The 23,711-nt window shown below is 41.6% G+C and overlaps 1 protein-coding gene across 1 annotated transcript in view; it reads right to left on the bottom strand.

The window, feature by feature from the left end:
* Window positions 1-3,468: 3,468 nt before the first annotated feature.
* LOC127226326 (aldehyde oxidase 1-like) overlaps window positions 3,469-23,711 on the bottom strand; it is a 63,991-nt gene continuing 43,748 nt past the window's right edge. Inside the window, 9 exon segments of the mRNA XM_051190250.1 lie at window positions 3,469-3,869; window positions 4,667-4,834; window positions 5,271-5,459; window positions 5,891-5,956; window positions 12,542-12,656; window positions 13,639-13,691; window positions 15,549-15,623; window positions 16,241-16,369; window positions 21,014-21,109. Coding sequence (XP_051046207.1) covers window positions 3,819-3,869; window positions 4,667-4,834; window positions 5,271-5,459; window positions 5,891-5,956; window positions 12,542-12,656; window positions 13,639-13,691; window positions 15,549-15,623; window positions 16,241-16,369; window positions 21,014-21,109 — 942 coding nt within the window. The 3' untranslated portion in view covers window positions 3,469-3,818.

The raw sequence follows: 23,711 nt of genomic DNA, 5'->3' as shown, positions 1-23,711 counted from the left end.
ATCTGCACTGAGCACACTGGACCTGCCTATCACACAGGACCACCCTGAGTCCCCGCCTGCCTGATCTTTGACCCCATTGCTGAGCCTCTGCCGGAGGAGAGACCTCCTAAAGAGCTTGGACCATCCAGAGTTACAGACATTGTACTCCTGACCCACCTACACCCACCGGGAGAGTAGAATAGAGAGAGAGAGAGAGAGAGAGAGAGAGAGAGAGAGAGAGAGAGAGAGAAACACCCACCTGCACACACTGGAAGAAGCGATAAGAAGACAGCAATACAAGAAAACACCTAACAATAGAAAGACAAGCATGGCATCATCAGAATCTAGGAGCTCTACACCAACTAGACATGAATACACCAAAGCAGACAAAGCAGAAGAGAGCAACTTAAAAAACAACTTCATAAAAATGATAGAGGGCCTCAAAGACAATAGGAGAAATCCCTTAAAGAAATGGAAGAAAAAACAAACAAAAAAATTGGAAGAAATGAACAAATTCCTTAAGGAAAGTAAAGAAAGCCAAGAAAAAAAAAAAAAACAATTATACAGATGAAGGAAACAGTTCAAGATTTGAAAACTGAAATAGAGACAATAAAATAAAAACACAAACTGAAGGAATGCTGAAAATAGAAAAACTGGACAAATGATCAGGAATTACAGATGCAAGTATAACCAACAGAATACAAGAGATCAAAGAGAGAATCTCAGGTGCTGAAGATAAACCAAAGGAAATAGATTCATCAACCAAAGAAAATCTTAAATCCATCAAATCTTTAATACAAAATATCCAGGAAATGTGGGACACCATGAAAAGACCAACCTAAGAATAATAGGCATAGAAGAAAGAGAAGATGCCCAGCTCAAAGGTGCAGAAAACATATTCAACAAAATCATTGAAAAAAAACTTTCTCAATCTGAAGAAGGACATGCCTATGAAAGTACAAGAAGCATACCGAACACCAAATAGACTGGACCAAAGAAAAAAGACCCCTTGACACATAATAATCAAAACACCGAACATACAGAATAAAGAAAGAATATTAAGAGCAGCGAAGGAGAAGGGCCAGGTAACATATAAACACAGACCTATCAAAATTAGACTTGACTTCTCCATGGAAACTCTCAAGACCAGAAGGTCTTGGATAGATGTTCTACAAGTACTACCAGTTCACGGATGCCAGCCCAGGCTAACCCAGCAAAACTCGCAATCACTATAGACAGAGAAAACAAGATATTCAATGACAAAGCCAGATTTTCACAATACGCATCTACAAATCCAACCCTACAGAAAGTTCTGGAAGGAAAACTCCAACCCGAGGAAGTTAACGATGCTCACAAAGACATAGGAAATAGATAATCCCACTTCACCAGAACCCAAAGGATAAAGCAGGGTAAATATAGTCACAATACCACCGCCAACAACTCTAAAACAATCAATGGTCCTTACATTCACTCAACATTAATGGTCTTAACTTGCCTATAAAGACACAGACTAACAGAGTGGATATGAAGACAGAATCCATCCTGCTGCACAAGAAATATATCTCAGCTTCAAAGACAGACATTACCTCAGGGTAAAGGGTTGGGAAAAGATCTTCCAATCCAATGAACCCAAGAAGCAAGCAGGTGTAGCTATCCTAATATCTAACAAGTTAGACTTCAAACCAAAATCAATCAAAAGAGATGAAGATGGTCATTTTGTATTCATCACAGGAGAAACCCATCAGCACAAAGTCTCAATTCTGAACTTCTATATCCCAAATGCAAAGGCACCCACATTTGTTTAAAAAAAAAATGCTACTAAAACTCAAAGCTCACATAAAACCTCACACACTCATAGTGGAAGATTTCAACACTCCACTCTCAACACAGGACAGGACCACCAGTCAGAAACTTAACAAAGAAACAAAAGGACTAACTTTGTGTCCCAATTGGGTTTAACATACATCTATAGAACATTCCATCCAAACACAAAAGAATATGGGAGGGAGAGAGGGAGGAATGGAGGGAGAGGGAACTGCAGTCAATATGTAAAATATGAAAAAATAAAAAAAAGAAATTTACAAAAGAAATAGAAAGAAAGGAAGCATGAAAAGGAAGAAAGAAAGAAAGGAAGGAAGGAAGAAAAAAAGAAAGAAAGAAAGAAAGCAGGCTGAGCAAGCCATGGAGAGCAAGCCAGTAAGCAGCACTCTTCCATGGCTTCTGTCTCCACTCCAGCTTGTGTTCTTGCCCCTTACTGCCCTTAATGATCAATTGTGATCGGGACGTGTAAGTAAAAAAAAAAAAAAAAAAAAAAAAAAAAAAAAAACTCTCCTCCCAAGTTGCTTTTGGTCATGGTATCTATAACAGTAACAGACAGCAAAGTGAAACAACATCTATGAGTCAGCTGATTGCCCTACAGAAATCTCTACCAATGAAAACCCCACGTTTATGAGAAGTCACTCCCAGTCCCTTGTCTCCTCAGGCCCTAGCAACTACTCACCCACTTCATCTTTGAGAACTTGCCAATTTGAGACCTTTTATATAGGTGGAATATAGATGTCATTTTCTGCGTATTCACTTACATTTTATATGGTTTCACCTGTCACATCTCCTGTAGTGTCTATCAATACATTATCCCTTTGAAGGACTGAATGAATTCACTTTTGTGACTGTATTAAATTTTATTTATTAAACATTATCAGTTGGGGGAATATTTTTCTACCTTTTGGGTGTTGTGAATAATGATCTGAGTGTTTGCATATAGATTTATCTGTGAAACTGCATTAAATACTATAATAATCATGCAGAAATTATTAAATGTTTTACCTGCCTGACTGCTCTCCAGGGTCTGTGCAGTGTACATCCCTCCAGCAATGGGCAGAGCCTCTAATTTCTCCATGTCCCACTAACACCTGCCATTGTCCATAGTTTCAACTACTGCTGTCACAGTGTATGTGAGTGTCATCTAACTACATTTCTCAAGGACAAACAAAGCAGATTATCTTGTCATGTGCTGATTGGCCATTTAAACATCTCTGTCCACTCAATTTATTGGTTCATTAAGAAAAACTGAAGTTGTTTGTTCTTTACTACTATGTTGTAAGCATTCTGTACATAATACTTATATATTTGCAACTACCTTCTCCTAATCTACTGCTATCTATCTATCTCTATATATCTATCTCTTTATCTCTCTCTCCATATATATCTCCTTAGCCTTTGTTCTGTTGGGACATGGTCTTGCTAAGTACTCTAGGCTGGGCTTGGAGTGTAGACTCTCCTGCCTTATCCTTCTGAGTAGTGGGAATGTTGTGGCCACCTTTCTAGTTTGATGACATTCATTTGTCTCTCTCCTCCTGACCCCTGTGGTCCCAGATAAAGGGCTGGTATCTGTCCTGACAGAGAAAGTGGGTGATGGCTCTCAGGAACAAATGAAAGAAATAAATTTATAGTTCACAACAGGAAAGAAATTATTTTTAATATTATCATTCACTATATAGTATAGATTCTGCTGGTGTAAACAAACCAAAAGTGAGGCACAAGGTGTCATATTTAGCTGGACAGATACAAGGGGCAGAATTATGAATACATGAATGATTGAAAATACCTCAGAGGAAACAATTTAATAATTCTACAATTTAAAATATGATTTATAATTGCTTTGGTATGTCCGGGGCACCCAGAAGAGAAATTTCCAAGTCAGCTTCATGTAAAGCAATGCTGTGGATGATTGGCTGTGGTGAAAAATTTGGCTTTCATAGTTAACATCTTAGAACAGACAGGCCAGAGGTACATCTGCAGTGGAGCTGATCCGGTCCATCCGGAAGTTCTCATTTGGCTCACACAGGTGTGTTCCAGGGAACAAAGGATCCAGGTACATCTCTAGGAATCTGCAAAAAAAAGAGCAAATTTCAATGTTTCTAATGTTCAGAAACATGTCTGTGACTTAGGTTAAAAACAGCAGAAGATGATGAAGATGAAACCACAGGCGTGGGGGCCAATGAGATCAGAGAATAACATCATGTAATGTAGAGGTTCCTGGAGAGGGAACCTAGCAGAGGGAGGCAGAGCTTTCAACTCCACATGGAAACAGAGTCAGTGTCTGTTTCTCTCTGTGAGGTCCGGGATCCTCTGCAGAGCCTGTGGGGAGGGAGTGTAGGAGGGACACCCCCATAAGAGAAGGAAACTTGTCTTGTAGCTAGAGAGGTAACTGAGGGGCATGGCTGCCCTTACAATCACAGATCAGAAATCGTGCTGCTGTACAGACTCACAGAGACACGGAGTGTGTGCTCAGCAGTAACAATACTGTGGGAGGGTTCTTTCCCTCACACTGCCAGTGCCTGTGTGGGTGACACTGGGAACACAGCAGAGTGACCTTGATTCTTGGCTGGGTGTCCCAGGATCAGGCTGTAGCCCTTGAACTCCTAGGCCTGAGGCAGGGGAACAAAACTGAGAGAAGGAACCTTCAGTTCCCCTCAAGTGATAATGACCTAAGCACACAGAAAACCAAGCAAGGCCAGGCTGATGAAAAGACACAGCCAAGGCGCACAAGTTCAAGGGGACCCTGAGGAGTTCCTGTGCAGTTTATTTCTATGGAAAGACCACAGCACTGGACTAAAGAAACTTGGCCATAGAGCCAGGGGAAAGAAATGAGGGATTTTACGGTTTTCTCTTGAGGGTAACATACCATTTTTGTGAACTTATCTTCACAGGCCATTCGGATCTTCTCTGGAGTCAGTGGACTGTTAAGCTTCAGTGGTCCATGGATGCCTCTCTCCTCTCGTGCTGCATTCACTGCATCACGGATGGCAAAAAATACCGAGCATCCCAGGAACAACCCAGACTCTCCCAGACCCTTGAGAGAAATGACATATGTGTGTTATGACACAAACTGCCTCTCCTTCTCTGAACAAACATTCATACATGAATATGTATATACATGCAGTATATAATAATTATATACATATATAATCTATAGGCCACATAAGTAAATTGTTATTGGAAAATAATTTAACCGCTTATAATTTTAGCTTATAAAATTATTTCAAATAGATCAAGCACATAGAGGCATGAAGGTGATTATTGCAATATAAAAAGCTAAATAGGATCTGATAGTTCATGTTAGGCAGATTGGGAATATTTGAAGCATTTTACCATGTCGTTAAGTTACTTTATAATTAGAAGAATCCTCCTGTAATCTCAGTAAAGGCATGGAACAACCAAGCAGACCAATGTCTGTCCACCCTACTGACATCAAGTAAGCACGGACTTGGTCGTGGAGTGGAGCTTACCTTAGATGAATACAGAGTGTTCGAGTGTTCAGATGGAGGCATAAACGAAATGTGCATCTCTGTGGGGATGTCACAGATGGCAGGGATTTTGTACTGGCTTGGGCCACGACTGTACAGAACGCCCTGGGGAGAGTAATTCAGCTCCTCTATGGTGTAGAGTCCCATTCCTTGAATAAACGCGCCTTCAATCTGAGAGAAAGGAAGGAATGACTACCTATGAGGCAGAGAACTCGAGAGCCTTCCTACTGCATGCTGCCTGTCTGCCCTTGAGAACGGCAGTTCAAGGGTCTTTCCAGGGCATCTGGGAGAGTGTCACCAGGAGCCCATCTAAAATCATTTCTATATGTTCCGTTCAGTGCTAGACCCCAAGTCAGAGGAGCTTTAGTCTTGGCTTAGCCATTGCAATGATAACTCCAGATGAGTCCTCACAGGGCCTGTCCACATAACCATCATGTTTTCCACTAATGAGGCAGATGAAACCCTTCCCTGACTGACCTCAAACAGACACAGCCCTAGTAGGGTAAGGTTCTCAGGTGAGCAGCAAGTGAATGGCTCCTCTTCAGTCCTCACAGCAGTTTATGTCCCACAAACAGGAAACAAAGCAAAATAGTTACACATACCTGACCTATGTCAAGGGCTGGGTTAATGCTGTGACCAACATCCATCACAATGTCTGTTCTTAGAGTCTAACAAAAACAAACAAACAAACAAAATCATAGTTTATACAGATAACACACAGAGAAGAAACACCTGGTGCCAGGTATGGGACAAAGACTACCTTTGGGCTGACCATGTTAATTCACCATAAAGAAGCAACAGGGCTGGAGGGACAGCCCAGCAGTTAAAGGCTAGGCTTACAACCAAAATTATAGAGATATAATGAGCAGTAAAAATATAGTATATGACAAAGTTTATCTTCTGAAGACCTTTGGTTTTCAGATAGGGTGCCATATAGCTGGCTTTGAATGAGAAATGTAGCCAAGGATGACCTTCATTTTCTGATTCTCCTCCCCCCCCCTCCTCCCCATCGATTAAAGCTTGCACCACCATGCCTGGCCTGGGTGGTGATGAGTGAAAACAAGGTCTCAGATATCCTAGGCAAAAAAAAAAAAAAAAAAAAAAAAAGGGAGAGAGAGATTTATTTATTGTTACTTAATATGGATGTTTAGGACTCTGGTGAGCTTTGCCCTTCTTCCTGATGCCCTTGGCCTTACTAAAAACTACTAGATTGATTGCTTTCCTTAAGCTAGCCACCAAGGTCTACTCACCTATTTGGCTACTTCCCGTCCTGCGGCTGACTACCGAGGTCCAGCTCTCAAACTATCGAGGTCCAGGAATGGAAACCCCCCTTTAGTTCACCCAGTTAGCACTAATCCTAGCATGGGGTTCCCCTTGTACATTTATAGCCCCCATTTTCCTATGTGCCAAGCCTGTGAGCCCTCTTGTTTCCTTTGCCTTCTCCACTGTCCTCTGTGTCCTGTCTTTTCTCTATTCCCTGCCCTCTGTCCCCCTGGGACAAATAAATCTCCTTTGCGCTGAGAACTTGGTCTTGGGTGTCCTGAGCTGAAACTTCTCCTTTCATATTACAGTGTGTGATATGAACACTCTGTGCGTGTTTGGTGTCCATGGAGGCCAGAAGAGTGTGGCTCACCTGAAACTGGAGTTACAGAGTTGTAGGCCGTCATGTGGGTACTAGGAACTGAACTGGATCCTCCTTAGGAGCAGTAAAGGCTCTTAACTACTGAGCCATCTCTCCAGCCCCAGCACAAAGGCTCTTAACTCCAGACTTAGCACTATTCGTTTGCCAAGGAAATAAAAGAATTCATTTTCTTTTGATTAGCTTCAAGCTGGCTGACACAAGACACTAAATTTAATCTACCACAAACAAAACAAAACAAAAAAACAGTGAAACAAAAGCCAATATGTTTGGCCTTCAAAACCCCTGTTGCAAAACTCTGAGGCTGCTACCCAAGCTAACACATGGAGTCTATCCAGCTCAGGAAGTGTCAGGGGGAAAATGTTTACACTGCTCTGCATTGCTGAAGAACTCCCATTTTGCGGGTGGGGGACAGAACAAATCCACCCTTATGACTTGCTATCTGCTAACCTAAAAGTGCAGGAAACAGCAGGCCCTGCCGTGTGCTGGTTACACCTTACTCCTCCACCCTCTGTAATTCTTTGGTGTGGATGATGGTTCCCACCATGCTAACACACTCTAAATATGATTCCTAAGGAATTAAGAAAATGCATAGCCTGGTGTTGGTGGCACCTGCCTTGCTTGATTCCCAGCACTCAGGAGGCTGATGCAGCCTGGTGAACAAATTGAGTTCCAGGACAGCCAGGACTCTTACACAAAGAAACGCTATTTTTTTCCCCAGTGTCAAATACTTTCTTATGCTTAGTCACATGATGACAGCGGTAGGCAGGGAAGTGCAGTAACTGCATAGGTGTTTGATGAAGCATGCCTGGTGACAGTGTTAGGCAGGGAAGTACAGTAACTGGATAGGTGTTTGATGAAGCATGCCTGGTGACAGTGGTAGGCAGGGAAGTGCAGTAACTGCATAGGTGTTTGATGAAGCATGCCTGGTGTCAGTGGTAGGCAAGGAAGTGCAGTAACTGGATAGGTGTTTGATGAAGCATGCCTTGATTAGTACAGATAAAAACTTAAGTATTAAATGGAAAAATCGTAAGTAAGCTGCCATCACATATAGGCTGCTGAGGTGACATTTTCTTCTTTGAAAAGCATATTTGTCACTTGGTGGGATAATTTTATTATTTTGAAAATAATATTTTCATTCAATATACTTTGATCATATTATTTCCCCTTTCAATTCTTCTGAGATTCTACTCATCTTCCTACTTACCAAATATCATGTAATTTTTCTCTTCTCTTAAAAGAACAACAAAAACTCAAAACCAAAAACTAAATAAAAAAATCAATACAAACAAAAACCCGTAAGACAAAAGATACCAAATCAAGCAAAATACACATATAAAAAACACGGAGTCTATTTTTTGTTGGTTAGCTACTCCTGGACATGGCATTTGCTCTGAAGTGTGGTTGACATGCCCAGTGACACTTCACTGGAGAAAACTGATTCCCCCTTTTCCAGTAGATATCAACTGAAAATAGCTTCTTAGATAGGAATAAGAGGATGTTGTCTGGTTTGACAGATCTTGTGCATGTTGTCATCCTCTCTGTGGGTTCATATGCATATGTTGTTATCTGTTTTTCAGTGTCATAACAACATTTTTTTTACACCTAGTAACCCACCATCTCTGGCTCTTCCAATCTTCTCACCTACCTTTTTGCATATATGTCCTAATCCCAAGGAGAGATGTTTGACAAAGACATCCCATTTAAGACTGACTGCTATAAAGTCTCATTCTCTGAATATTGTCCATTTGTGGATCTCTGTGCTAATTCTCATTAACTGTAAAAAGAACTTCTCTGATGAGGGTTGAGTGATGCAGATTTATGTGTCTAGCAATATGTCAATAGCACTTATTTTATAGCTATGTTCTGTTAGCAGAATCATAGTAGTAGCTTTCTCCTAGAACATATGACCTAACCTATCTCTTGGCCACGTTAGCAGTGTTGGGTATGGGTTTCATCTCATGGAAAGGACCTTGAATCCAAGATAATCATAGAGGGTTACTCCCTTAACACTTGTGCCACTATTGTAGCAGTATATCCTAAAGGCAGGTCCCTGTTGTAGGTCACAGGATTTGTAGATGGTTGATATTGGTGATTGTCTTTTTCCTTACATCATTAAACATGAAGAAATTGAGCTGGTGCCCAACTAAATGCTTCACATTGACTGATTACCATTCATGGTGCTAGGTGGCAATTTGCAAGCTACTGGAGGAAAGAGTGACTCTATCTTTACAAACCAAAAAAAAAAAAAAATGCACAGGTATTCTTATTTGGTCTGAGACTTCCAATTAACATAGTTTTTGTTTTGTTTTTGCAGAAAATTAGATAATGGTCCAGAATGTTTAATAAAAGTTCAGATAATTACCTTTCTTTATTGAAAGACATAAGATTAAAAATGACTGTGGTTTTTGTTTCAGTGGCCCTCCCATATATTTGTATTTTTGATATTCTTTGGAGCCCATAAATCTCAAGGAAGTCACTTACTATGTCCTTGGGATGCTGTGGGCAAAATGATCATTCAAGGAAAAGAGGCAATTGATTAACAGCCATGAAGAAACCACAGCCTCCCATTAACAACAGTTAATGATGGCAGTTAGAAGCAGATTCTATGACTGTAGCCTTCACCAATGCCTGCCCATAGCCTCATGAGAAATCCTGAGCAAGAGTTAGTTACCTAGATAAACCAAGTTGTCTCAGATACTTGATCCTCAGAGGTGATATGAACCAATAAACATTTATTATTTTCAGTTGCTATTTTGGAGGTGATTTGTTATATAGCAATAGGTAGCTAACGTATAAACGTAGGTTCAAAATCTGGGAAAATTTTGAGGAAGTCAGTATTACTAACATGAGAATGGCTAAGAAACATACCTCCAGAGAGGACTTCTAATTGGGGAATATTAATTTAAGGTGTTTTACATTTTTTTATGCTGTGGAATATTTGTTTAACAAAGATGTGTTGCATTTCTTTAGGCCACATTTGTTTAACTCTGTAAAGCTCTGTTAATTTGCCTGCCTAAAACACGTGATTGGTCTAATAAATAGCTGAATGGCCAATAGCTAGGCAGGAGAGAGAAATAGGTGGGGCTGTGAAGGGCCAATCAAAGATAGTGCTGAGGGGACATCAAGAAGGCAAGTCCTGAGATGTTTATAAAAAAGGGTGATTGGTTGCCAAGATCAAACCAGATGAGCTCACTCCCTGAACTGCTCCTGTTCACTAGGTAAAGCACAGCCTGCCTAGGTGCACCATAGGTTGGCCTTAAAAACCATTGGCTGCCTGATTTCCCACCTTGGGTTTTTCCCCCTTAAAAAAAATGCTTGCTATGGGGTGATAAAGGAGTTCCTGCTTGACTAGACACCCTGATGCATCTGATTGTTACTGGGATCCTGGGAGGCTGGGAAACAGGCCAGCAGTGCACTTACCCTTCCTCAGACCCAGCTCAGCCTTGTGTGGTTGGGCTAAGAGCCTGCAGGTTTGGCAGGCAAAGAGTAAATAGGTGGGAAAATCTAGGGAAGAGGGAGGAGTGAGCAAAGGAGGAGAGGAGGACACCAGGGGCCTGTCATCCAGCAACGCAGCCACACAGTCAGACACAGGGTAAGAAGGTAAAAAAGAGATACAGAAGAAAGTAAGGTAAAAAGGCCAGAGGCAAAATGTAGTTAAAGGGAAACAGGATAATTTAAGCTAGAAAAGAAACAAACCAAGCTAAGGTCTGGATTTCATAATGAAGAATAATTCTCTGTGTATTTATTTGGGACCCAGGTATCAGGTCACTAAAGAGTAAATTACAAAACAAAAACAAAAACTACAACTTCTGGTAGGCTGGCCTTTTGTCACTGGGTGGTTCCTACTTGTATGAGAAACTGTAGGCCAACCTACCCAAGTCGCAGTCACCATGCTTAGGTTGCCCAGGCCAGACCATATGAGCAAGTCACCTGTAACATTGGCCATGGAATGCCAGTCAGGGATAACAGGTAGCAGAAAGTCAAGGCCCAACGCGACAAAGCATGTGTCAGAGATAGACAGAGGTGGGTGTTGCCTTTAACAGCCCTAACTGGGAGGATACCTCATGGACATCTGCCTGGTTGAGCTAGAAGGACATTCAGAGTGTGTGGGGACCTTCCACTGGCTCAGCCTATGATACACACAGATAGCTAACAATCTCATAGCAGTTACCCAGACTTCCTCCACTCTCTACTAGGACTTTGTAAAAACCTCTTGCCAAGGAAGGTTTGTGTTTTTTTCCCTCTTGGAGACTCCTCCACTCTGAAGAGCCTCTCACTATGCCTCAATTCCCCACTGTGCTGTAATTCTTTTTGTAAAGCTTGCTTCTGCTTTGCACAACAGCCCATGTCTTTAATTGTCACTGGTGTGACACAACAACCTCAGAGCCACAGTCCCAGGTCTACGTTTGGTAACTCTGAGTGTGTAGCAGCTTATGACCCTGCATCAAAAGCATAAATGAGGCAAGAAAGGTCCAATTACACTCAAACAAACAAACAAACAAATAAGCAACAAAACCTTGAACTAAAACTGGGTTAATTATTACTGTTCTTAGCTCTTAACAAGGCCAAGACATTTAGAAAATCTAAACAGATGTTTCCAATAACTTATTTGAGGGCAAAGGGATTCAGAAATTAGTTATCACTAGAGAACCCTCAGCATAGTGGGAGAGCTACTCTAACCCAAGAGTCATACCTGGAGTATCACTCCAAGTCCTTAGCCTCAGGACCACCTTCCCCAAAGAGACAGTCTAAGTGAGAATTCAGACAAATTAGATATTTTGGGAGGGAGGCTCAATAAAACTATTATAATTTTAAAGATAAGGCTAAATATACTTTAAAATTATATGGTAAGAACATATTAAATAAAAATTATACATGATTAACTATCTAAGAAGAGAGAGAAAATGTATTTGGAAATATCAAAAGCTAGTGCTTGCTTCTGGGTAGGTTTTAGGGTAGATTATCACTAAACTAATATCTTAGTCACATGGCATTTGTGAAGGCTACTACAAACCCATTTGATATATCTGTGATCATTAACTATATAGTGGCCAAAAGTGTTTTCTGTACCACCAAAGGCCATGTAAAGCAAGGAAGCCATGGCCTTGACATTGTTGTGCATGTATGTAAATGAGTGTGAATACATATACCCCCAAAATATATTATGACACTTCAGCTATTCAAGGAAAGGGTCTATTGGCCACTACCTTCCTGAGGTGGCCCTTGATCCTTGTTAGCAAGTTATGGACACCTATGGTGTCCTTCAAGAACATCATACTAAGACACTTCTTATAAGAGGTCAGGACAGCTAGTTGAGACAACAGTCTACATGGAAGCCCTCACCAGGCTGTACTGAAGTGGTTTTTTTCCTATTTACACTTAAAATTGTAAAAAGAGAACACTTAAACAGAAGGATTATTGTTTTCCACAGAAGACGTTATACCACTGAGGCAAGCAATGAGTTTTGCTTTGTTCTAGTAATACAGAGAGATCATCATTAGGGAAAATTCATGGGCAGCTCTCACACACCCAACTGCTTCTGGTAGGCAGCATGTGTGAAGTTGAAGCATCTCACAAGTACAGTCAGAAGTCATTTCCAGGTGGGACTAACCTTGTGGTCCCCAGTCAGGCAATCTATTTCAACCTCTGAGCAGGCAGCTCCATACACAAAATATTCGAAAGGATGGCCTTCTCCTTTCTCCCAGTTCATGTCTGACTCATAACCCCTGAAAGACACAATTGTTGAGAAGCACTGTGAGTGATTAAGTCCTGCAATCACAGACAGTGATTAAACCAGCCCAAAGGGAGCTGAGCCACTCAGAGGACTACATGTGTACAGCACAGAAAAAAGTCCCCATACATGTGACCAAGAAACACCTCTTCTATAGTCATCTGACAGGGGGTTCAACCTGCATCTTAAGCCAAACACGGTTTCAAGGGGGCTTGTCTGCCTGCTTTATATCCCTCTGGTCCAGGATTCAGTGTTGAGTGTCAGGAAGCAGGCCGGATGGCTCCCAAGAGCTGGCACTACCAGCGGGCTCTATGTGTGTTCCATCCCTCACTCTTCTGTAAGAACTCCCCATGGATATCAAAGGTAAAAGAAGTCTAGGCCAGCAGCCTGCTACGTTCTATCCCCAGTCTCCTCTGTTTCCCCAGCCTGAAGGTGGCCTTGAAAAACACTTCCTGTCTATTCCTGATAGCCAGTAGGAGTCAGGCAGATGAGAACAGCTAAGGCAGCTAAGACCCTGCACTGTCTCAGCATTCACTCTCCATGAAAACATTCCACAAGTGATTCCCTAGAGGCTGTGGTTCTCAGGGCTCCACAGTTAGTCAGATCCCCTTGGAGGTGCCTATCATAGTTTGGGTTTACCTTTCACCTGACCCTTATTTCTTAACTTTAGGGATGAATTACATTTTCAACAAAAGGCTATACAGCTGTGGATTACAAGCACTAGTTCCCAGAAAGCCACATCATGGCCACAGTATGACCCGATTCAGCACTCAAGTCAAGTTCACCTGTGTGAACCATTTTCTCCATAACAGGTCTTCTGGATACCTGGATCAACCAGCAGATACAGGTTTATTCCAACAGCAGGCTAACTGAAGGGAGTGAGTCAGGCTGGGGGCCAAAATTGCACATAGAACTGAAATTCTCCCTCAAGCTCATGCTGGTATTGTCCATGACATAGGATCAAAGGGATATTTTACCTGAAATAGCCAATAGCCGAGAGGTTGATGCTCTGGTCAAAAGCAGTCTGCGCCTGTGAGGGACCAGCAGATCATGACATAAGACAGATTCTCGAGAGATGCTCAGCACTTAGTTTCATCTGTACTGTGTGATAAGTATAGCAGTAACAAGGAAAGCCCACGATGAACCTTTGCTGTCACAGTCTCCAGCTACATGAACATTCACGGCTCATTGTGTGCATAGAAGCATTTGCTCCGTGCATATGTTTGTAATAAATGCTGCCCTGATATGTTATGCTTATAAAATAAACTATAATGCCCACCCACACCCTCCTTATGAAGAGATCCATTCAGTCATCTGGAAAGACTTGGGCTATTAACATGGCCGAATTTGGACACAATAGTTCGATGTTTAATTTTATGTTGTTTATCTATAACAATTTCAGTTGAGAGAGTTGCTTTTCCTAAATTGTACCACTTCCATAAAATGGTCTCCTGTTTCTGCAAGACCATGTGATTGATTACTAAACAGAAAAACAAAGGTTAGGTCAAAAGACTCAAGAGAGATGGGTAAGATGCAGCATTATGGAAGAATGCTGGCTCAATGCAGCAACTTGCAATGGATGACAAAGGAGGGGTTTTCGTGATTTACATCTGGATGCAACTTTCTCCACACAGCCATTTTTAACCTCTCTGGGCTCATGCAACACCAGGCAGGGGAAAAATATCTATGCCCAGAACAGATTTAGAAGTTTCATATTCCATAATAATAATAATATTATTAATTTTTCATACAGGGGTTCTCTGAGTAGTCCTATCTGTCCTGGAACTCATTTTCTAGACCAGGCTGGCCTCAAACACGGGCATCAGCCTACCTCTGCTTTTCAAGTGCTGTGATTAAGGCGTGTACCACCACCACCCAGCTTATCCATATTTATTAATTACATAATGAGCCATTAAGCAATATCAGGAGCCTTTGGGTGAGATACAGAGGGATGAATAGACCCTCCAGCATTCTAAGAACACATGCTCATACTGAGCTTCCTCAGCCCTGGAGTCTTCCAAAGAAGAACTCTACACAATACTTTGCCAAACCTGTGCTTTGACGTTGCAGAACTAATAATCTAGAGCAGTTGGCACGGCAGCTATGCCAGGGGTTCATGAAGGTCCTCTCGACTCAATCTCACAATTAACTATCTGCTATTTTTAAGTTAACTTGTTGACTACAGAAAATCTGTCCTCTGCATTTAGACTGCCAGGGTATCAAGGAAGAAGGTGAATGTTTCTAGTCCATTGGTGTCTATGACTTGAATAGAACATACCCCTATGTTTAGTTTCCTGTGTGTTTTTCATAAATTATTTTATTCCTATGCATATGGGTACTTTCTATGCAGGTGTGACTTTGTGAGCACTGCCTATAGAAAGGGGCCATCAAATAATTTGGAACTGGAGTTACACACAATGTTAGCTTCCATGTGGGTGCTGAGAATTGAACCCAGATTCTTTGGAAGAACAACTCTTCCTAACCTCTGAGGCATCTCTCCAGCCTCTGGTTTCCCATCTCCAAATGAGTGACCACCTGGGCCTCCCAGAATGCTGCTAGCCAGCATTGTTTTTCTATTGTAGGAAGAGCAAATCCAAGGAGAAGAACACACAGCTGTCATCCAGAAAGCACCTAGGTTCCACAGGCTGGAGCATAGTGCAGGAGTTGTTGCATGGACACCACCTTTCTCTGTATTAGAAACATCCCCGGGTACACCACTTCTCCCAGTGCACGTGGACCTCCGCGTAACACGTGCAGAAGGGCATTTAGTTGTCATTATGCAATGACAGGGCTTTTGAATAAACATAATTCACAATTCATATTTCTCTTCCCTCTCCTCTCTCTTGGTAGTTTCTATGATAAATCATAGAGAGCCAGTGAGTCTCACCCAATCCTTCCAAGTTCCACGAGGATTCTTGTTGATGATGGGTTCGAGGCGCTTCAGAAGAGTCTGGCAGGCATCCTGTAGGTGATTTTAAGTGCCAATTCTAATCATTTTGTAAAAACATCAATGTCTAAACAACATGGTACATCATCCCACACAGTTACCTCGGAGATACATAGGAACAAAGAAACATAGGGTATCAGTGAAGTAGAGGATGGCATGCAAGGTTTCATGTAAGGTTGTTGTATGTGTGAGCCTGTCAGACATGCACTGGACTAAGACAATTGCCTTACACACTATGCTTTGTCAAGACCCAACACAAGGTCTATTGCACACCGCCAGCCACTGGTTGCAGAACATTAACTTTCTGGGCACATTTGTTCGGGTATCAAGAAGCCAGAGCGAAAGGCAATGAAACTGGGATGGTGAGGCTCTGGTAAGAGGTAGGAGTGTGACTGAACACAGAAGGGGGAAGTCACTGGGGTGCGGGGAGGGGGGGTAGGGTGGAATTAAGAGGTTTGCTCCCAGTGAAGCAGCAGGCACAGAACTTCTGGGTGCTGGGTCACCTGCTCTCTGAATGTCTGACCTGTCCTGCCCTGGACTGAGGAGAAGTGAGATCAGAACAATGCTTCTGATCTCAAGCTATGGATTTGGCCTGAAAGATTAATGAATGGTACAACTTCAGCAGGCTTTACCTTTACTGCCAAGCCATTGAGATCTGCCACCACAGACCCTCCAGAGGGATTTGTGTTGGGGACGGTTTCTGTGCTTGTCCCACGCATGTGGATACTGGACATCGGCATCTTTAATTCCCGGCTGACCACCTAGAAGTAGGAACATAAGTTTCTTTTCAAACCCTTTGGTTAGTTGACCACCTGTGCACATGCCTGGCTGTCATAGCACATGTGTGCAGCCCTTATATGCATGACAAGGATGAAGAAGCTGAACCATGAACTCCTTCAGGTACAAATAACACTCTCTTCTAAAATCCTGGTAGCTAGTGTGGATTCCAAGTTTTAAGCACATTTCTTTTCCATTTATTTTCTTATTGAAATAACATCAGGATCCCCAAACCACACAAAGATACAACTAAGAAAGGGAATTACAGACCAATTTTTCCTCATGAACTTAGATGCAAACCTACTCAGTAAAATACTGGCACACCAAATTCATGAACACATCAGAAAAATCTTCCACCATGAGCAAGATCCATGCGAAAAATGCAGAGGTGATTTAACATACTAAAATCCATCAATGTAATCTACCCCGTGAACACACTGAAAGAAAAAAACCACATGGTCATCTCATTAGATGCTGAAAAGGCCTTGAACAAAATTCAATACCTCTTTATGATATAGGTCTTGGGGAGAATGGGGAATCAAGGAACATACCAAAACATCATAAAGGCAATATACAGTAACTCAACAGCCAACATCAAACTAAATGGAGAGAAACTCAAAGCAATCACACTGAAATCAGGAACAAGACAAGGCTGTCTACTCTCTCCATATCTATTCAACATAGTATTTAAAGTTCTAGGTGTAGCAATAAGACATCAAAAGGAGATCAAAGGGATACAAATTGGAAAATAAGAAGTTAAACTGTCATTACTTGCTGATGATATGATAGTATACTTAAGTGAGCCCAAAAATTCTACCAGAGAACTCCTACAACTTATAAGCACCTTCAGTAATGTAACAGGATATAAGAATAACTCAAAAAAAATCACTAGCCCTCCTATATGCATATGACAAATGGGCTCAGAAGGAAATCAGAGAAACATCACTCTTCACAATAGCCACAAATAACCAACCACCCAACCCCCCCAAAAAAAACAAAAACAAAACAAACAAACAAACAAAAACCTGAATGAGAAGAACTTCAATTCTCTTTAAAGAAAGAAATTAAAGAAGATATGTGAAAATAGAAATATATCCCATGCTTTTTGGGATTAACATAGTAAAAATGGCAATCCTACAAAAAGTAACCTAAAGATTCAATGCAATTCCCAGCAAAATTCTTCACAAAACTTGAAAGAACAATACTCAAGTTTATATGGAAAAAATTTAGGATAGCCTAAACAATCCTGGGGGCTTCACCATCCTTGACTTCAAGATCTACTAGAGAGCTACAGTAATGAAAAAACAGCTTTATTGGCGTAAAAAGAGACAGGTGGACCAATGGAATTGAATCCAAGACACAATATCAATCTGCACACGTATGAACGCTTAATTTTTGACAAAAAGCTAAAAATATAAAATGGAAGAAAGAAAACATATTGAACAAATGGTGCTTGTATGACTACCTGTCAACATGTAAAAGAATGCAAATAGATCCATGTCTATCACCATGCAATAACTCAAATCCAAATGAATCAAACCTCAATATATATCCATCCACACTGAGCCTCATAGAGGAGAAAATGGGAAATACTCTTGAATGCATAGGTACAAGAGACCACTTCCTAAACAGAACACCAGTAGCATAGACCCTGAGAGTAACAATTAATAAATGTGACCTCCTGAAACTAAGAATCTTCTGTTAAGCAAAGAACATGATCAACAACACAAAATATCTCCCAAAAGAATGGGAAAATATCTTTATCAACTCCACACCTGACTGTATGGCTGACTGAAGGCTGATGTCCAAAAATATACAAGAACTCAAGAAACTAGAAATCAAATTACCAAATAATCCAATTAAAATTTGGGTACAGATCTAAACAGAGAATTCTCAACAGAACATTTTCAAATGGCAGAATGACACATAAGGAAATGCTCAACATCCTTAGGCATCAGGGAGATGTAAATCAAAACCACTCTGAGATGATTTTTACACTGATCAGAATGGCTGATCAAAACACCAATGACAGCTTATGCTGTGGAGGATGCAGAGAAAGGGGAACACTCCTCTGTTGCTGGTGGGAGTACAGACTTGTACAGCCATTGTGGAAATCAATATGGCAATTTCTCAGAAAATTAGGGGCCAACTCACTTTAAGACGCTGCCCACTGCTGGGCATATACCCAAAGGAGGCACATTCATACCAAAGGACATTTGTTCATAGCTATGCTCATAGCAACATTATTTGTAATAGCCAGATCTTGGAAACAGCCTAGATGCCCCTCAACTGAAGAATGGATATAGGAAAATGTGGTATATTTACACAATGGAATAAGAAAAAATGACCTCCTAAAATTCTCAGGCAAAAGACAGAACTAGGAAAACAAAAAACAAAAAACAAAACAAAACAAAACAAAAAACATCCTGAGTGAGGTAATCCCAAACCAGAAAGACAAGTATAGTATGTACTCACTCATAAGTGGATACCAGACATAAAGCAAAAGATACCCAGCCTACAATCCACAACCCCAGAAAAGCTTGGGCCCTCTTACAGAAACAGATGGAAGCAGATGCCGAAATCCACAAATAACCAATGGGCCAAGCTCCGGAGTATAACTGAAGTAAGGGAGGAGTGACAATATGAACAAAGGAGTTAAGACTATGATGGGAAACCCACTTTCAGCTAACCCGAGCTATTGAGATCACTGAATCAGGTCTGACAAATGGGGAACCTGCATAAGGCAAAACTAGACTCCCTTAATATAGATGGCAATGGTATGTCTGGGACAATATATGAGGCCCGTGGCAGTGGGCCCAAGATTTAATTCTAATGCACAAACTGACTTAATAGAGCCCATTCTATATGGAGAGATACCTTGTCCAGCCTAGATACAGGGATGTTTAGGGTGGAGAGGTGCCATGGTCCTGCCTCAACTAGATGATGGGACAGACTTAGTAGACTACCTTGGGAAGGCCTTACTTTCCCCCAGAGGAAAGAAGAGAGGGGAAACTGGGATAGGAACATAAAAAAAATAAATGAATAAAAACAAAAAAATGAATAAAAGAAATAAATCAGGAAAAGGATCCACACTAGTGCATGGGGAAAAGCTTCATCCACATCTCTGTATGAACGAAATCAACACTGCTGAGCTACTCTCACCACCACACTTTGCAATATTCTAGCAAAGAGGACAAATTTTAGCAGGAGCTGCCTGGTTTTCATGCACAGCTCTTGCTACAGTGCAGGAAATGCACACACTCAGGAAGGACATTTCCTTAAGAACACATGCATCACAGAGGCGGGGATGATGCAGGAGCTGAGAACCAACATGGGGCTTGGAGGTTGCTTTGGTCCATACTTTTAGCGCTGGAGAAAATCATGTTAGTTGATTCATCTCTCTCTGGCTAACAGTATGCTTGATAGAGTTTGTCCACAACTTGTCCACAGACACAGGCGTCCTGAGCCTTCCAGAAAGGGAGGCTCTCTAAAGGCATGCAGACAGAGTCACGGGCTCTCAACATAAGGTCTTTAGGGCAAGAAGGAAAACGGAAATCTCACTGAAAAGTAGAACTAGAGAACTCTCAGGCGCTAGCAGCATGAAAACAAAAACAAATAAACAAACTAGAAATCCTACACATCCCCAGTTCCTATAACTGAACAAAAACTTTCATTCACCTGGCAAATTATCTAATTATTTCAACAATTCATCAAATTTAGAGTTAGTCAAGGGCACAATGCAGCAGATACTTTATGAAATAAAATTTAGTAATGTGTCTATAATTCCAAACACTGATACCCCATAATCCAGTAACGTCTTCACAGGAGAGTAGTTTTAGAAAACAATAGGTTTATTTTGAGAAATATCCATTGAATACTTCAATAACTGAGAGTTAATTAAAACTGCATCCCCCCCTGCAGCCATTAAAATCATGATTGTTAAGAATGGCTTCATCTGTTTCGTTTTTGAGATAGGATGTCTCTGTGTGGCCGATTCTGGCCTGAGTTTGATCCTCTTGCCTTAGCCTCCAGAGTGCTAGGATTGTAGTTCACCATGCCTGGCAATTGTGAAGAATTTACAATGACACAAAGCAGTGCTCATTCTTTGTAAGATTAGTTGAATAACCCTGATAATCAACAAAATTACACCAGCAACATCTTAGCAATTTATAGTAAGAAAATCAGACAAAACAGAAGGACCCTAACACAGAATTGCTAATAAGCACTGGGTAGAGATATCAAGTCCGATTTATGTTTTTGATTGTTCAGAGCCCTTAATATAAAAAGGGCAAGAAAAATTACAATCCACCAGAATTTACACATCTTTTCACCTCCCAGCAAACACTCTGAAGAGGATAATTCTGTGTCAATACATTCAATGAAAGCAGAAATCAAACACGAAGCCCTCTTAAACAATAAAACAAACCCATCTTTTGGCACATGCTTTCCTGGGGTTCAGTAATAAAACTGACTTGTTTATCACTTCCTGCTAATAGATTAATGCTTAAGCTGGCAAATTTACAGTATCCTACCCTTTTATTTTGGGACAGAGAAATATGCTCACCGTCTTCCCTCATGAACCCATGTGTGAGGACATACTCAATAGAATCCAGGGTGTGTATTCTTACCTGAATCATTTTAGTGTGGACGCCCTGCCCCATCTCGATCCCACCATGAGTGACCAGTGCAGAGCCATCGAGATAAATGTGAACCAGGGCACCTGCCTGAGGAGGGGTTGAAAAGAAATCAATGAGAAAAGGCTCTGACCCCTGTCAGGACATATCACTGCATCTAAAACCCTCCCAGACTCTGATCTCTCCCTCTCTCTCTCCCTCTCCCTCTCTCTCTCTCTCTCTCTCTCTCTCTCTCTCTCTCTTGTCTCTCCCCCTCTCTCTCTCCACACACACACACACACACACACACACACACACACACACACACACACACATATATATATATATATATCAACCAGTGTCATGGCAACGGCAAGGCAAGTGTTGCATGGTGATATCCCCAAATGCAAATCCAAATCAGGTGCACAGAGACTCATTTTGTTTGGCTACAAAATAACCTAGTGGTTCTCAACCTCCTTAATACTGCAAACCTTCAGTTGTAATAACATCAAATTATAAAATTATCTCCTTGGTACTTCATGACTGTAATTTAGCTACTGTTATAAATGATAATGTGACCCTCATAGGGGTCATTTCTCACAAGCTGAGAACCACTGACCTAAACGAACTTGGCACAGGTCTGCAGATGTCTGGAGTGGACATCTGATAGTGCAGGTCCTCTAATGGATGCAGAAGTAACTGAGCTGCTCACAGAATTAAAAGTTCACCTACTCAGAAGCAGCTAGACTAAGTGAAGATATGGTACCACTGAGTCTAGCATGGGGCTTCTTCCAAGTCTTGCTGGGCTACAACTGTCCGCAGTGGAGTTGAATTCACTGTGCTATTTTACCTGCAATTGTTTATATAGATTGTTAAGTCAAAGAGACCTATAATCATTCATGAGAGAAATCTCTGGGCATATAAACAAGGAGCCAGGAGTTTGGGTTGCTTGAACTCATGGAACTCGTGGAAATTCACCCTAATGAGGATGGGTTCCTCAAATATATTAAAAGCATAAAATGAGCCAAGACTCATTATTGATTGCTAGCTGTTTCCTGAATGTGGATGCTGTGTCATCCCTCTGTCTCGAGTTTCTGTCCACAGTGAGCCACATAAAACCCTTCCTTCTCTCCAGTGTGCCTAGCTTAACTTGGGATTTGTAGAAATAATATCTATAGAAATCCTGGTAAGGTAATTTCTAATTACATAAACCTAAAATTTTATCAAGACTATTATTCAGATCACTTGTAAGCAGCCCTGGTCACAAGTCAAAGTTCAGGGATTCCACATCACCAGATAAACCTACACAAAGGACTATTTTCCTAGATCAACTCTGCCACTAGAAGGAATTTACATCCATGCGTGGCCTGAGAACCACACCTGGAGAACTGCCCCTTTATCCACATCCAAATGAGTGTGTTTCTCTAGTGGGCAAGCTGAAGTCACCACTGTTCAAAGGAAGACATTTAGACAGTGAAGGCAATCTCCATTTTCCTGGTCAACAGGTGTAAACTAGTGATGTCTTGACAAAATTAGGATAGCCTGTGTCTGAGGGCAAAGGCACTCAGCGCCTAAACATACCGTGTTAGAATGTAATATTATATTGATATACATAAGGGCCCTGCAGAGATGGGAAAGATTGAGTTTACAAGACTCCTGGAGACACCGTTTCATGATCCTGGCATGTCTTCCTGAATCTAACATAAGGAGAGGTATCCTCTTCCGAGAACCCAGAGCTGGCTGCCTGCACTGGGCTGGCAGATGGAGCAGTCTCTCTGGGCTTTGGTCTCTCCATTGTATGACCCTGCTGGTGAGAGCATTCTCCCTGCAGGTCTAGGACAGCATTTGTATCAGAGTCTGCTGAGTAATTAGTTCCATGGTGTGTTACAAACTCAGACCACGAAAAATGTCAAATTCGGCTCTGGTAAATGACACAATACATGACTCAATGTCAGCATCACAAAAGAAAAGTCCCCAAAGCTCCAGTTACAAAACCAGCCCAACTAGAGTACTGAGCCAGATGCTTCTCCAAAGTGTGGAGAGAAGTTTATCCACTTGGTGAGAATTAGCCCTAATCTTGAGTCCCCAAATACTGCAGCCATGCCTTATCTGGAACTCTACCGTATTCCTCTGAAATAAGCCCTGGAAATGCAGAGGTTAACTAGATGCCACCTGCATCCTTCAGGGTACACAGTCTAGACATGAAAGAATCATTTGAACCCCTGAGCATCTGGGTGAGAGCTGCTTCTGCCAGGGTAGGCAGTGTGGGGCAGTGAAGACAGGGATCCAGAGTTAGGCATGCTCAGGTCACGAAGCTGTTTCTCCCTACCTGGATGACCTCTAACTATTAGAACATGTGTGCAGACTCTTATGCCCTTCCCCTTCAACCTATACATGTGTACATTTGCATTTTCAACAAAGGGTCTCTACACAGAAACCTGAATGCTGCTCTGCCCAGAATGGGGTTGGAATCCTGGATATACATGTCTTTAAATGCCTCTACTTAGTAAACAACATCTCATGAAACAGATTGCTAGCCCCCTGTGTCTCCTGACAGAAGTCAGAAGACAGAGGGGATCACCATCTAGATGAAATCAAGCCCCGTTAGACAAAGCCACCAGTTCAGGCCTTGTGTGGAGGGGCCTCCAGTCTCATCCCTGCTCCCCTCCTCTAGCTGCTTTCTGCAGAACACAGCCTTTCAGGACGTGCCTTC

The sequence above is a fragment of the Phodopus roborovskii genome, unplaced genomic scaffold, assembly GCF_943737965.1.
Source record: "Phodopus roborovskii unplaced genomic scaffold, PHOROB, whole genome shotgun sequence".
Classification (NCBI taxonomy): domain Eukaryota; kingdom Metazoa; phylum Chordata; class Mammalia; order Rodentia; family Cricetidae; genus Phodopus; species Phodopus roborovskii.
The sequence above is the reverse complement of the archived record's forward strand: the minus strand, read 5'-3'. Positions and strand labels throughout refer to the sequence as shown.